Consider the following 15,075-nt stretch of genomic DNA (forward strand, 5'->3'; position numbering starts at 1 on the left):
CCCAATTCTTAGGGCGTCAAACACTGAGCAAAAAAGTAGTTGTGGGAAATTTATTTTGGGAGAAAAAGGTGGAAGGTCCCCCTCCGGACTTTTTCTCACCACTTTTTTAGGATATTTACTCCTCAAAAAGGGAAAGAGTGGATAAAAAAAAGTAATGTGTTGATGTGGTGCATGGGACCCACCCAAAAATAGGGTAAAAAGGTCAGGGTGACTTTTTTACCCTGGCATACCGAGAGGCTCGGAAGGATGGCCTCATACAAATGTCACTACCATGAGAATGGGTTTCCGTTGAAATTAATGAACAGATCACTGTTCTTGTACTAAAAGAATTGGTAGAGGATGTTACCAGGACTGAGTGTCATGAGATTGAGGTTCTATCGAAAGAACTGAACATACAACTGCTCTTATACCAAAAAGAAGTGGGAACATATGCTTTCCCAGATACAGAATGATCTTCTTAATTAGAATTGTGTACAAGATAGCAGCTATGATTCATGTAGGCAGATTGAAAGGGTTTACATCTTTGTGTTATCTCACATTTAAAACAACTTTTATTCCATGGAGGTATATTCATGAATGTGGATTATAACCAATGAGGCAATTCATTCCATCAATTCCAGTAAGGGGCTTTTATTCTAAAAGAGGATTTCAAAAAAGCGTTTGATTCAATAGGCTAGGAGTTTCTAGATTTATGTTTGAAACTCATAGACTTTGGTAGAAGGTGGAAGGGACGGATTGAGGAGGTTGTTGTCTTATTGTCCTCTTTCCGTTTCTGTTAATAGGCAGATATGAAGGTTCTTTAGACTGTATGGGGGCCTTAGGTTGGGGATAGTTGTTGCCTTTGCTCTTTAATATTGTTAGAAGAACAAGTATACTCTTGCAGAAGATGGCAGATGTGGTATTCATTGAAGGGCTGATGTTACCTGGAACACCTGTTCTAGGCTCCTAGCACACATTATTTTCTATTCCCATACTTATCATTTGACATACTTTGAGGTCCACAATATGGAGATCGTATCTAAGTCTGAGGATTTTTGAAAGGTTCTCACGTATTAGGTTAATGAGAGAAAGTGACAATCTCTAGTCAATGTTTTAAAACTCGCCGAGTCAACTCGGTGACTCGGCTCGGCTCGTCCCTCCAGCAAGCCAACCCGGCAAGCTTAACTCGGGCTGCGAAGACTCGGCTGCTGACTCGGCCTGACTCAGGCGAGTTCTGGGATGTTTGAAATTTGATTTTTTGGGTATTTCAGAATAAAAAAAATTTGTAATATTTGGGTAGTTAAGGAAGTTGATTGGTGTCTCGAGGAGGATTCAGAATCAATGTGGAATAAGATAGCGGGTGGTATGAGAAAAGTAGCTAAGGAGGTATTGGGTGAGTCTAAAGGCGGTGCACCACTAGGTAAGGATACATCATGGTGGAACGAGGATGTCAAATTAGCTATTAAGGTTAAAAGAGAGTGTTATAGAAATCTAAGTAAGAGTCGTGATAATGAGAATTTGGAGAAGTATATGATAGCAAAGAAGGAAGCTAAAAAAGTTGTTCGAAACGCGAGGGCTAAGGTATATAAGGAGGTTTATGACAAGTTGGATACCAAAGAAGGCGAGAAGGATATTTATAGGCTTGCAAAGATGAGAGATAGGAAATCGAAGGATTTGGGTATGGTTAGATGTATCAAAGATGAAACACAAAGGGTTTTAGTCAAAGATGAGGAGATTAAGGAGAGATGGAAAGATTATTTTGATAAGCTATTTAATGATAGTCATGCTCAAGATCTTGGAGACTTCTCCATTCCTTTTCATGAGATAAATCGTGACTTCATGCGCAAGATTCAAAAGAAAGAAATTGCAGAGGCTTTGAAGAAAATGAAATCAAGAAGGGCAGTTGGCTCAGATGGTATACCTATCGAGGCTTGGAAATGCTTGGGAGAGAAAGGTTTAGAATGGTTGACAAATCTTTTTAACTTGATTTGGCGAACAAATAAGATGCCTAATGAGTGGAGGAAGAGTACTTTGGTGCCTTTATATAAGAATAAGGGTGATATACAAGATTGCACAAACTATCGTGGTATAAAACTCATGAGTCATACTATGAAACTTTGGGAGAGGGTGATTGAGTCTAGGTTGAGGAAGGTTGTCATGATATCGGAGAATCAATTTGGTTTTATGCCTGGAAGATCAACTATGGAAGCTATACATCTTCTTAGACAACTTATTGAAAGATATAGAGAGAGGAACAAAGATTTGCATATGGTTTTTATTGATTTAGAGAAGGCATACGATAGAGTACCTAGGGACGTTCTCTGGTGGACAATGATGAAGAAAGGTGTTTCTCTCAAGTACATTAGTATAATTAAAGATATGTATGAAGGAGTAGTAACCAATGTCCGCACTTGTGGAGGGGTGACAACCAATTTCCCGATAACGGTTGGGTTACATCAAGGATCTGCTTTAAGCCCTTTCCTATTTGCAATAGTGATGGATGAGCTTACGAGATCAATTCAAGAAAATGTACCGTGGTGTATGTTGTTTGCTGATGATATTGTTTTGATTGATGAGTCTAGAGCTGGGGTTAATGCTAAGTTAGAATTATGGAGACAGACATTGGAAGCTAGAGGTTTTAAGTTGAGTAAGAGTAAGACTGAATATATGGAATGTCAGTTTAGTAAGCAACGAAGTAGTGATGGGAGTGTAGTGAAGCTTGGTGAGCAAGATATACCGGTGAATGATTATTTCAAATATTTGGGATCCATCATTCAAAAGTATGGAGAAATTGATGGAGATGTAAATCATAGGATAAAGGTTGGGTGGATGAAATGGAAAAGTGCTACTGGAGTGCTGTGCGATCGTAGAATGCCATTGCGGTTGAAGGGAAAGTTTTATAGGATGACTATTAGACCCGCTTTACTATATGGTACAGAATGTTGGGCTGCCAAGAGACATCATATTCAAAAAATGAGTGTAGCTGAGATGCGGATGCTTAGATGGATGTGTGGAAATACAATAAAAGATAAGATTCGGAACGAAGAGATACGTAAGAAGGTAGGTGTTGCACCCATTGAAAATAAGATGCGAGAGAATCGTTTACGGTGGTTTGGACATATTCGGCGAAGGCCTAATGATGCTCCAGTTAGAAGGTTGGAGAAATGGGAAAATATATTAGTTAAAAGAGGTCGGGGTAGGCCTAGGAAGACTTGGATGGAGATGATAGGAAAGGATATGAATGCTTTGAACCTCACCGAGGACATGGCGTTGGATAGAAATGATTGGAGGAAAAGGATTCATGTGGAAGACCCAAAATGAATTTCTTTTTTGGTTCATATCGCTGACCCCAATTGTTTTGGGATGAAGGCGTAGTTGTTGTTGTTGTTGTATTGAGAAAATTACTGGCTTTCTAATACTCGCCCCAGAACCTATAATTCCTAGAATAGATAGACCTTTTAAGATAAATATGTCTCATTTTATTATCCATCAATCAATATTTCTTTGATTCTCCTAATTATGTATTTTGACCTTGCTATGATGACAACACAAATATGTTAACAGTTAATTCTTAACAACTCAAATGTAACGTGTTTAGACTTGCAAAGATTTCTAGAAATAAAAAAGAGTCAATAGAGAACATTTAAAGAAGCACAAAAGAAAGCATGTAGTTTTCTCCTCATTATGACAATGGCAAAAATATGTTCAAGAGTTACTTAACAAATCAAACAAGTAACCTGCTTACTCTTAAAAAGATTTCATTAAAAATCTATTGACACTACAGAATGACTAGTAATGGACTTTTTCAACTGCAATAGCTTACTTCAAAATTTCAAATGGCTAGCAAACCAAAATATCTCAAGGCCCCTCTTTTAACTGGCTCAATACAAACATCAGGGGTAAAAAAAAGGTGTTGCACTTAGTTGGAGGCCCTAGTGTACGAAGACAAATACTTCATGTCTTCAAAAATATGAATGTCCTCCACTTCTGCATTATTATAGACTAAATAAATTGTACCAAGTTAACAACGATCGCCATATATTTTGATTCTCAGCTGACAGATCACAAATTTCCTTAATGGTAAATAAAACAACCAACTGCATGCACGTACACACACAAAACTGCTTACTATTACCAATAAAACTTCATGCACACGCACACGCACACGCACACGCACACGCACACGCACACGCACACGCACACGCACACGCACACGCACACGCACACGCACACGCACACGCACACGCACACGCACACGCACACGCACACGCACACGCACACGCACACGCACACGCACACGTAATGGCTCATTATTACCAGTAAAACTTCAAATGAATCCCGTATCAAAGTATTTTCATAAGTTGCAATTTTATCTTCTTTGAACATCTCATTGAAGCCATGATAAGCAACTTTGAATATTTGTAGCGATCCTTCTACAAAGACATCATAACTAATAAATATTTGTTAGAAAAAAAAAATATATATATATATATATATGGTTTGAGACAAATTATATATTGTTTTTCTTTTAAAATCAAAAGTTAACAAAACCTGGTCCGAGTCACCGAGTTGACCCGCCGAGTCACGAGTCAATAAAGAACGAGTCGAGTCCCGAGTCACTTGGTTTTAAAACCTTGCCTCTAGTTTTCTGTCTTTCCTCCAAAAAGAAAACCTCTAATTTTCTGTCCAGAAGAGAGAGCATTTGTGAAGCATGAAAGAATCCTATTGTGGAGCTATTAAGGATCAAGTTACTGAGAGAATCCAGGTGTGGTCATTGAATTATGTTTCATTGGTTGGTATTCTATTAATAAAGCATGTGTTGGCTAAGATTCCGTTTTTGTGCCAATTTTTAGCAATTGTATGCTTACAGAAAAGGGGTTGATCAAACTGCTTCTTTGCAAATTTCGAAGGGGGCCCGGTACTGCACATGTGAGTGGGTGGGTTACCAGCTATGTCACAGGGATTCGGCTAGCAGGGTGCCGCATCCGCGTCATCGCGACTCGACGCGGGTGCGGTCAACCCGACCCTGGGTGCGTTGACCGCACCCAGGGTCATTTCAGTCCATTTTTTTTTTGATTTATTTTTTTTTAAAAAATTTGCCCTATGAAATGGGCTGCGGAATTTAAAAAAAAATCTTGGGGGGGGGCTGCCTCCCTATAACCCCCCGCCAGGGGCGGCCCCCCCTGGACGGGGGAACCCCGGACCCCCTTATATATTTACATTTTTGCCCCTGCCGCACCCCCGCACCCGCACCCGCACCCGCACCCATGTGACATAGGTTACCAGAAAGTTGGGCTTGATGATGAAGTTTCTTCTGCGAAAGTCATGGTGTATACTGTATCATGTAAAGGCTTGGCAGGCTGTGGCCAGTTTGTTGAAGAAGAAATAACATTAGTGGCCATGTAATTTGAAGTTCACCAGTTAATGGAGAGATAGTTTGGGGGTATGGAAGAATTGGGTCAAGTTCTTGTAGGATTTCAAATTTTCAATAGATGATACATTCAAAGTTTCGTAGGAGAGATTCAATTGCCTTTTGGATGTATCATTGGATTGAGTTTCTCTGCTTTGTGCATTTATTCCCTGCTGTTTTCCCCATTGTTGGGTTCAAGAAATATAGGGTAGCTGAGTGTGGGTTGGATGATGTGACATTAAGAAGGCAACAAACTAAAACAAAGACTAGGGAATGTTCCAGCCTCATGCTGCTGCTGTTAGAATGGAAGCCTAACAACATGAAGAATTGTTTAGTGTGAAGTTCCTTAAGTGTTTCTCTTATTTATTCTTTCCCTTTTTCCTTTCAGTGTTCAAGGAATGCTACATTGAAGGCATATAACCTCTTATTGAAGAATCAGGTGTATTGCGAGTAGGTGCATGATGTGTTTTGAAGCAGGAGTATTCTTATGTTCTGGGTATATTTTAAGTTTTTGGAGTCTATGCAATATGGCTGGATGCACATGAGCAAGCTGGTTTTAATGATTACTCTAGGCTTTTGTTTTTGTACTCTTGTGCAAATGAGGAAAGTAAGAGATGGGTTACCAGATGGTGGTGTTAGCATTGTTTAAAAGAAGCTGTAGGCATATTAACAATAAATTTTTTAATCTTTCAACTTCCCATAGAATCATCCAGGTTGATTCCCTTGTATATGAAGCACTGTCACCGATATCGGCGATATTTTGAAAATATTGTGAGAAATACCGATATTTTAAGGTAGCCGATATTAAAGGTAATATCTCACAATATTTTCAAAATATCGCCAGAAGACAAAATATTGCGATATTATCACAATAATATCATGATATTTTTGGGGAAAAATTTATTTTTTAAATTTAAAATTTTTAAGTTTGCATTTCCTATTTTTTTTGTTTCTTTTATATTTTAAAACCTTTAAAACATGTTTATTTATATTTTTGGAAGAAAAATAATGCAAAACTTATTATTTTCTTTGTTTTTTGTTGTTATTTATATTTTTTTTCAATTTTTTAAACTCCTGAGATTTATCAACTTTTGAAAATCTCTCCGAAAAATTACCTTTAATGATATAGGTGACTATGATATGAAGATAAAGTGTCCACTATTGAATTTTGGGATGGATAAAGTATTTGAGGGTTGGCATTCTAGAGCGTTCATTTATGTTATGCTCTGTTTTAGAGCTTTACATTGGAGGGCGTTCGAGGTGCATTGCGGATTCCATGACGCTCTCTATTGTTTGGAAGTGTTTGTTTTACTAAAACAATGCATTGAGGATGGATTTGGTAGAGGGCTGAGTAACAAACTGAACAACTCATTTGAGGGTTGGCATTCCAGAGTGTTCATTTATGTTAGGCTCTGTTTCAGAGCTTTCCTTCGGAGGGCACTGGAGTTGCATTGCAGAATCTTGATGCTCTCTATTGTTTGGAAGTGCTTGTTTTACCAAAACAATGCATTGAGGATGGATTTGCTCATGGATTGGTTCGGTTTTGACTCGCCCGTGAACTCATTCGTGTTTGGTTCTTGTAGCTGGTGAACTCGATGCAAACTCCATCCCCAATGTCATGCCTAAACACCCACCGAAAGAGGTGGCTTTTCACAACTCTCGAATCTAACACTCTTTTGATGCATCTTCGAGAGCTCTTCCTTTTTTCAGGCAAGAGAGAGAGAGAGAACTATCTTACAAACCCCTAAGCTTGGGGTGTTGTGTCCAGTAGCTCAAAGATTGCCACTTTGCTTCTCCTTTGAAACCCCAAGGAAACACTAGCCGGGCAAGAGGCTAGGGGCCAAAACACCTCCAGGATAACAACCATTTCCAAAAATCGTGAGAGTGCACTTAGGGTTGAATGAGAAAGGAAAAAAACCCTTCTAGAGCTATGTCACATGGGTGCGGGTGCGACGCGATTTTAAAATTTTTGGACACGGGGACTCGGCTATATATATATATATATATATTTAAAAAAAAAGTGCAAAGACACAACATAGTCACAGTCTGTGACTGTGCACAACACAGTCTGTGACTGTACACAACACAATCCACTGTGACTGTGCACAGTCACTGTGCTCAGCACAGTCACTGTGCACTGTGACACAACCTTTTTTTATATATTTTTTTTTAAATAAAAAATATAAAAAATTCATTTTTTAGTTTTTTCACCCTACAAATGAACATTTTTGGACTTGGTCAACATTGACTGAGTCCAAAACAAAGGCGGAGTCGGCCTCGACTCGTTGACCGAGTCCGACTCGGCGTTGACCGAGTTCGGGCCGTGTCCGAAGCCGCACCCGTGTCCGCACCTGTGTCGGGGCGTGTCGACTCGGGTGCGGCGCCTCCCTAGCCGAGTTCGTGTGACATAGTTCCAGAGTCTATGTCACAATGACATATCTTTTTGGTGGTGTCCCTGGTGACATGAGCTGACATGTGGACACGGACACTGACATATACTATCAACATTTTAACATTGATTAATGTTTTTAAGTATTACTTCCAATGTTGTAAGTATTGTACCGTATCGTATGTTATGTTACATAACTATGGCGTAACTTGTTACGATACATGCTCGTATCATGATACACGTGTGTATCATATCCGTATCGGCTGTAGCGTAGTGTATCATACGATACATGTTTGGCGCACTTTAAAAGTACCAAAACTTGAATTTTTTAATTTTGGGTTTTAAAGACCTCCCTAGGCCCGATTCTCTCATTTACGTAGAGGCCTTTAGAGGAGAATCAAGGTTGCCAGACTAGGAAGCGGAAGCGGGAAACAATACAGGTAGCGAAAGTGAGAAGTGATGCATTTTAAAATGTATAGGAAGCGGGAAGTGAGAAATAAAAAAAAATATAAGAATTGAATGGGAATAGAAATTGAACACAAATAAAAACTAAAATAAAAGTCACTATTCTTAAATTTTATGATTTTTTAGTTTAAGAATTAAATTTTTAACAAAATCTAAAAATGATGACAACCAATTTAGAGAAAGCACATGGAAGTGAGTGAGAAGCGTAAGAGAAAACACATAAAAAACATGAAAAGTAGAGTGAGAAAATATATAAGAAGAATAGATGAAGCATGTGGAAAGCATAGGAGAAGCGTGGGAGAATCGAGATTTTCATCAAGTTTGAAGCGGGGAGTATTGTGCTTTCAAAGTGAGTTTTCGAAAAACGGGCTTTTCACCTATCTAAGAAGCTTTTGGTAACTTTGAGGAGAACTCACGCACCCTAAGAGGTGTGAGAGTGATTTATGGGTCGATTCATGCGCAAGGGAGATGCCTTTTGCTGGTTTCTCACGTAAAAGGGAGTGGGCTAAGATAACAAATCCATATTTTTTGCTTTCCATTAATTTTTTTTGGGGGAAGATGGCATCAAATGATCCAGCATAGCAATAGGCCGATTGAAAATCGAGTGCAACTATTGTCATCATATTGTTTTGGTTGGTATCTCTCGGTTGAAACATCATTTAGCCATGACACATCACAATGTTTTTCTATGCATGTCATCAGATTTGTCGAATGCTAAGAAATGACAATGCCAACAATTACTCACATGTTTGAGAGAAAAAAATAATGTTTTAAATACCGTACTATATCGTACAATACAGTATGATACATATCATAACCATGGGGAAAAATGATACGATACACAGTGATATCACGATACAAGTGTGCATCGTATCCGTATTGGGTGTATCGTATAATACAACCCTGTAACATACCGTATTGTATGATACACCTTCAATGCACTTTAAAAAGGGCCGAATCATATTTTTTATTATTTAGGTTTTAAAGTCCTCTTGAGGGCCGACTTCCTCATTTGTGTAGAGGCCATTAGAGGGGTATCCACGCACCTTAGAAGTAGTGAGAGCGATTTGTGGGTCGATCCATGTGCAAGGGAGAGGGATTTTGCGGTTTAATGATGATTGAGATTATATTTTAAAAAAACTTGGTTATTTAACACTTGAGTGTTCATAAACTTGGTTATTTTGTTTATGTAATATGAAAGTATGAGTCTTGTGGCATGTTCTTAATTGCAAGATATTTAATATTTTGCATTTTTCTTGTGAGATATGCATGTAATGTTATTATTATCTATATAAGTTGATGTTTGATGATGTCTTATGCAACTCATAGAGATATAAATGGTTCATATGTAATTTTATGTTTGTATTTTGTGTAATTCATCATTGTTTCATGTGTTATTATTTTTTTTATTTTTCTTGATTTTTTTAATTTTTTTGATAATTTTTATTAAAAAAATATGATTTTTTATGATACACTATGCTAAAATAGATATCTAACTTTGGTTTCGACCGATATGGGTAATGATATGCTACTTACAAGTTACAACCTTAATTATTTCAATAAAAAATCTATTTTTTATATTAAAATATAAAAATAAAAATTTTGTGTCGTCGTGTCCTATTTTCCGAAAAAATTATATTTTTGAGTCGAACTTGTGTTGCATGCATAGTGACAAATATCACGAGATTTATGAAAATCTCACGATAATATCGCGAGAAATTGCCTGAAAGTTTAAAACGGCAATTTCTCGCGAGATTTTTAAAATATCGCAAGTTTTTTAAAAAAAAACATACATACCGCGATTTAAACACGATATTTACATTTTAAACGGCTATTTATCGTGAAAAAATCATGTATTTTTATTTTTAAATATTTTTTATTAATATTTTCTTATAAAAAATAAATTATATATATTTTTAATTTATTTTTTAATTTATTTTTTTATTGATGAGATTTTGCCGAAAAAAATGCGAGATTTACGGATTTTTTCAATTTCTAGCGAGTTTTTGAAAAACGAGAAATTGCCGATAAAAACGTTTGTCACTATGGTTGCATGTCCTCATGTCCAAGTGTCTTTGTGATGTGCTCTAGGGTGTGCGAGCAAGTTGGGAGGTTTGACCTGGTTATGGATCAAATCCAATTAAGATTGTTGGACTTTAATATGGGTGAGATATGGAACAGACATTGTCAGGTATACACAAATTTGATCGAAGCCAAACATGCAAATTTGCTCATGTCCAAATCAAAGTTGGGTCTTAATTTGACCCATGTTTCTCTTTTCACAAAAAAAATCAATAAATTTACCCACTTTCAGCTGACCCGGTTCCAAAGAGGTCTAACCCTATTTAGACTCTCAATGGCCAATTTTTACTCAAAAACTGAACTTATTTGGGAGTTAGCATCTTGAAATCTCAAAACCACCTCAAAGCCAAGGAGATCTCCCAAACAAATTGTATGTTTGTCAACTCCATGTTTTGGCAATACATGGAAAAACTATTTCCATCCCAATCCAAGGCTCCAAAACAGACATATTGATCTTAATGGTTTAGTTGTGTGTGTGTGAGAGAGTCTATATAATTATGATTTCAACAAGCAAAGTACTATTCAATAAATGGACTTGTATACCATGCCTATAATCTTTTTTTTCTTAGGAAAGCGTGTGTGACATTATTTTCCTTTTAATCTTTTTCCTCTTCCTAGTAGTGTTGAAATTTCATCGACTAAAATTGTTTACTGAGTAGGACTTTTTCTCTCTGTAGCCCTGCAAATGTCTATGCAGGACACTGCAAAAGATGCTTCTACACAATCTGAGATGAGCAAGGTACTAGGGGACCAGAATTTCCTGTCATCTATCATTGACTCGGTAAGCATTCGACCTCACAGGTTTCAATTTTGTATGTGAAGGACCGTCTCTCTTTCTTACCATAATAGATTGTTCATGCAGCTTCCTGGGGTCAATCATGATGATTCTTCAATAAAGGATTTACTGGCATCCCTTCAGGGACAATCAGAGGTGAGTTCATGGGACGTGTTAAGACTGGGACCCCATGTTCTATTGAGAACTATCATTGGTATCCGCTGTTCTTATGGCTTTGGTTATAGATGTTGCACCAAACTTATGTTATTTACTTTCGTGGTACCTTAGAAATTTGGAAGACTTCTTGTGGCAAGGAAGACAACATTATTTCTTAAGGGTGTGCTTGCCTGCCGCAGACTCACTCTCCGCGGCATGGATGCCGCGGAGAGTTCGCCCGTGGAAAGCAACGAGAAACATTTCTGCTGAAAGGTGTCCAGCATTGATTTTGGGCTCCCTTTCCTCGCAGAAAGGGAAACCACCGTTTAAATTGCTGCGGCGGTCCCCACGGAAACACATTGAAGCTTGTGTGTTTCCGCTTAAAGCTGAACGTACCCCAAAACAAAGTTGACCTCTATTCACTTTTTAATCTGCACATCGTAAATGAGGTTTTGATGCTGTTTGTTCATTTGCAAGTTCCCTCTACATGATAAGATCATAGAATGATGGTAATTTAGGGATGTGTTTATTCGCCACCTAAATTTCACAATCAACTGGATGTTTGAAATTCCAATAGGAAATTTAAAAATTTAGGAAATCTATGGATTATTTTGATTGCAATGGAATGTACTATTGGGCATTTGATGCTCCTTGAATGCTGTTATTTGTTAAATTTGTAGTGCTCTTACTAGTAGCGTAAAGCAAAGAATCCAGGATTCGGTAGATGTTTGTTGCATCCAAGTTTACCAAAATGTGCATTTAGTACTCATGTCTTACAATATGCCATGGATTTTTTCTAACATTTCATGCTTCTTCATGACTTCTTGCTTGTACAGCTGCACAGTTATGCTTAACTTTGGTATAAGTGATGCAGGCCCACAGTTTTTCTGTTTGACTGTTTTCACTTGTCAGGATAATGATAGATATTACTAGATTAAAAAGCTACGGTTTCTGCAGCCTTTCCACTAGTTTCATTTCTTTAGAAATGCTCAGACTGATTCCAACAAATTTCAAAATGAAGTTGTTTCATTCATCTGCCATTTACCTAGGGTTGTCAACAGATTAGATCGGAGCTGTCTTCCACCTTAATCCACTCGTGTAAATAATAATTGGGTCCTGATCTGGTTCAGATAATTATCGGGTTAGACATGAAAGAACCCATATCGACCAAGTATTCTTTTCAAAATCTCATGTGTTTTCACCTTTTCATTAGGTTGGATTGGTGTTGGGTCATATTAGGCTTGTCGGTGAAGAGAGTGTGTGTGGTGCATGTTTTTGTGTATGTGTATGTGTGTTGAGAAGGGGGTGGGCTGATGGTGGGGCGAGGACACAGATACATGAAAGTACTACAGATCAGGGTTACCGGAAGCGCCATACCATATGGGGAAGCGCGAAACGTGTGGGGAAGTACAAAAAAAAATGGGAGGGGAAGCTCGCTTCTCCTTATTTTTTCATTTTTTTGTGTTTTTTTTAATATTTTTCTTACTTTTTTCTCTTTTTCACTTCTCCCCTCGCTTCCTAGGTCACTTCCGGTTCACTTCCTAGGTCGCTTCCAAAATGATTCTTGATTCGCTTCTAACTTGTCCCGTGATTCTCGCTTCCTAAAATTTTGGAAGTATCTCACTTCCCGCTTCTGCTTCCTGAATCGCTTCGTGCTCCCGCTTCCCCGACTGGCAACTCTGCTATAGATCCGGTTTGTTTAGTCTCATTTTATCTATCTCTAATGGAGTCAAACAGTGTCTTGGGGACAACTTTTTGAGCTTTGCCCCGCCTTGCCTAGGATGGAAATTTTTGCCTGGGGTATCAGTGTATAAGATTATCATGCTGAACAACTTGAAAAAGAATGGTGTCCATATAGCTAGTTTCTGCTACCTCTGCCAGTTGGAGGATTTTGCAGAACGTTTGCCGTAGTACTGTACCTTCTTTCAGAAACTCTTTAATCTAGCCTGGACAGCTCAAAATGTTGATATTATCCCAGTCAATTGTATTAGAACGTTATTACTAGGGAAACAGTCTTGAGGCTTAGTGGTAAATGGAGCAAAATTGGAGATGGTGGCTTCTTCAACATGGTGGTTTGTTTAGTTAAAAAGGAATAGCAGATTATTCAATGAGAGCATCATGATTGTGCATTGTGCTATTATTAAGGATATATTAGCTTGTGACCTAATGCTTTGCCCAAACTCAGATCTGTCATGGATCAACCTTGATAGGATTACATCATTACCACTGATTTAATTGCTCTCGTGTATCCTGCTTTACTTAGCTTTGATGGTGTCTCATCACCATAATCTTAAAAAGCTGATTTTATTTCCTCTCAAAAAAAGAACAGAACTTTTTTTTAAAAGTTTTCTTATTAAAGCGAACTATGCTAAGGTAATAAAACTTGGATTTCAGTTTATGCTGCTTTTAGAAATGAGTCGCTGCCCTTTTCCAACCCTTACTGTTCAATCAGAGAGCAAACAACTAATGCTCTGAAACATATAATTTGTGCCAAGGCACCAAGCTTTTTCGTAGGGCAGTTGTGGCTTGGCATTGGTGCCAGTGGCCCTGAACTGCTGGTCCTTTCGGGCTGGACTTGGGGCTATGTCACATGGATATGGCTGCAGATACGAGGGTATGGCCATCTTTATGAAGTTTTCAATACAACTAGTACATAAAAAGACACGATACAGGGGCCAAAATGTAGGATCCATGACATAGATCTGGTGTTTTGGGTATGGCTTAAGGCCTAGTTGGGTTAAGGTGTACATAACTGCACGATACACAGGCCAAAATGCAGTATCCATGACATAGGTTTGGTGCTTTGGGTATGGCTCAACGCTTAGTTGGGTTAGGTGGCCACGATTTTCAGGTTATTAGAAAAGCTAGGTTTCAACTGACTTTGTGGCTCAACCTGGTGTCTTTGCGCTCTTTATTTGTTCATGTTGACCTCCTCAGCCTGAGTCTTCTGTTCAAAATCCTATTGAAGTGTCCTGTAGGAACTGGTCACTGCTGACATGGCATTTGTTCAATATGCTATGGTGCCAAATCTATTATTTTGCATCTTCCGTCCTTGAACATGCAGTGCTTGATACATCACTGGTCTTATTGAGGAATGTCCGGTATTTCCCTCTGTTGTTATCATTCATGCAGTTGGATGTGTCTCTGGTCTTGTGACCTTGCTTGATATTTTTCATGGACTCCGCAGACGTGGTGTTGTCTGGTTCAACTTGTTTATTTATGATTTTGTAGTATATGCTGAAAATTTGCTGACAATATTTATTGTAATGTCTTCTTTTTTCCCTGTTTTACTTGGTTGTATTCTGAATTTATGTTTTGATCTGTATATGTACTTGCTAGGAGAAAAAGAAGGATGAAGAGAATCCAAAAGATGCTGACAATTGATTCTCTTCAGCTGATGCTTATGTCTTCTTGTGGAGGTGCAGGTGATTATTTTCATTAGTTATCTAAGATAGGTTCCCACTCAACCCTCTGTGTGTGTGAGAGAGATAATTTTTCTCTGAATACTGCATCCTCCAATTGATAGAACTATGGTGGTTTTTCTACTCTGCAATGTGTTCTCGGTCACTGTTGCTTGGAGGGGTTATTCCTGTATTTGCTTTTTAGGCCAATTTTTCTCTTTATATTAGCTATATTTTAATAGTAAGGATGTTTAAATCGTTTTCCTTCTAGTAGATTTCTATAGTTAGCTTATGTGATAAATGAAAGTAATACTTGATGCCTTAGCTATTTTACTGGATTCTCCTGACTTGCTTCACTTTCTCTCTCTTCTTCTTACTGTTATGTTTTCTCTAAATTTCAATGTGGTACTGATGTAAC

The 15,075-nt window shown here is 38.0% G+C and overlaps 1 protein-coding gene across 4 annotated transcripts in view; it reads left to right on the plus strand.

Annotated features, from left to right (window-relative positions):
• Positions 1-15,075, plus strand: part of LOC149832799 (26S proteasome non-ATPase regulatory subunit 4 homolog) — a 28,170-nt gene that overhangs the window by 11,496 nt on the left and 1,599 nt on the right. Inside the window, exons 8-10 of one of the 4 annotated variants that reach the window (XR_016433371.1) lie at positions 11,003-11,106; positions 11,188-11,256; positions 14,596-14,711. Coding sequence is in view for 3 of the 4 variants with exons in the window: in XM_090014720.1 (XP_089870846.1) it covers positions 11,003-11,106; positions 11,188-11,256; positions 14,596-14,640 (218 nt within the window). In the remaining variant the exon portion in view is untranslated. The remainder of the gene's footprint in view (positions 1-11,002; positions 11,107-11,187; positions 11,257-14,595; positions 14,712-15,075) is intronic. The other 3 variants (XM_090014720.1, XM_090014721.1, XM_090014722.1) reach the window with 3 other exon arrangements.

The sequence above is a fragment of the Nuphar pumila genome, chromosome 7, assembly GCF_984573655.1.
Source record: "Nuphar pumila chromosome 7, dmNupPumi1.hap1.1, whole genome shotgun sequence".
NCBI lineage: Eukaryota > Viridiplantae > Streptophyta > Magnoliopsida > Nymphaeales > Nymphaeaceae > Nuphar > Nuphar pumila.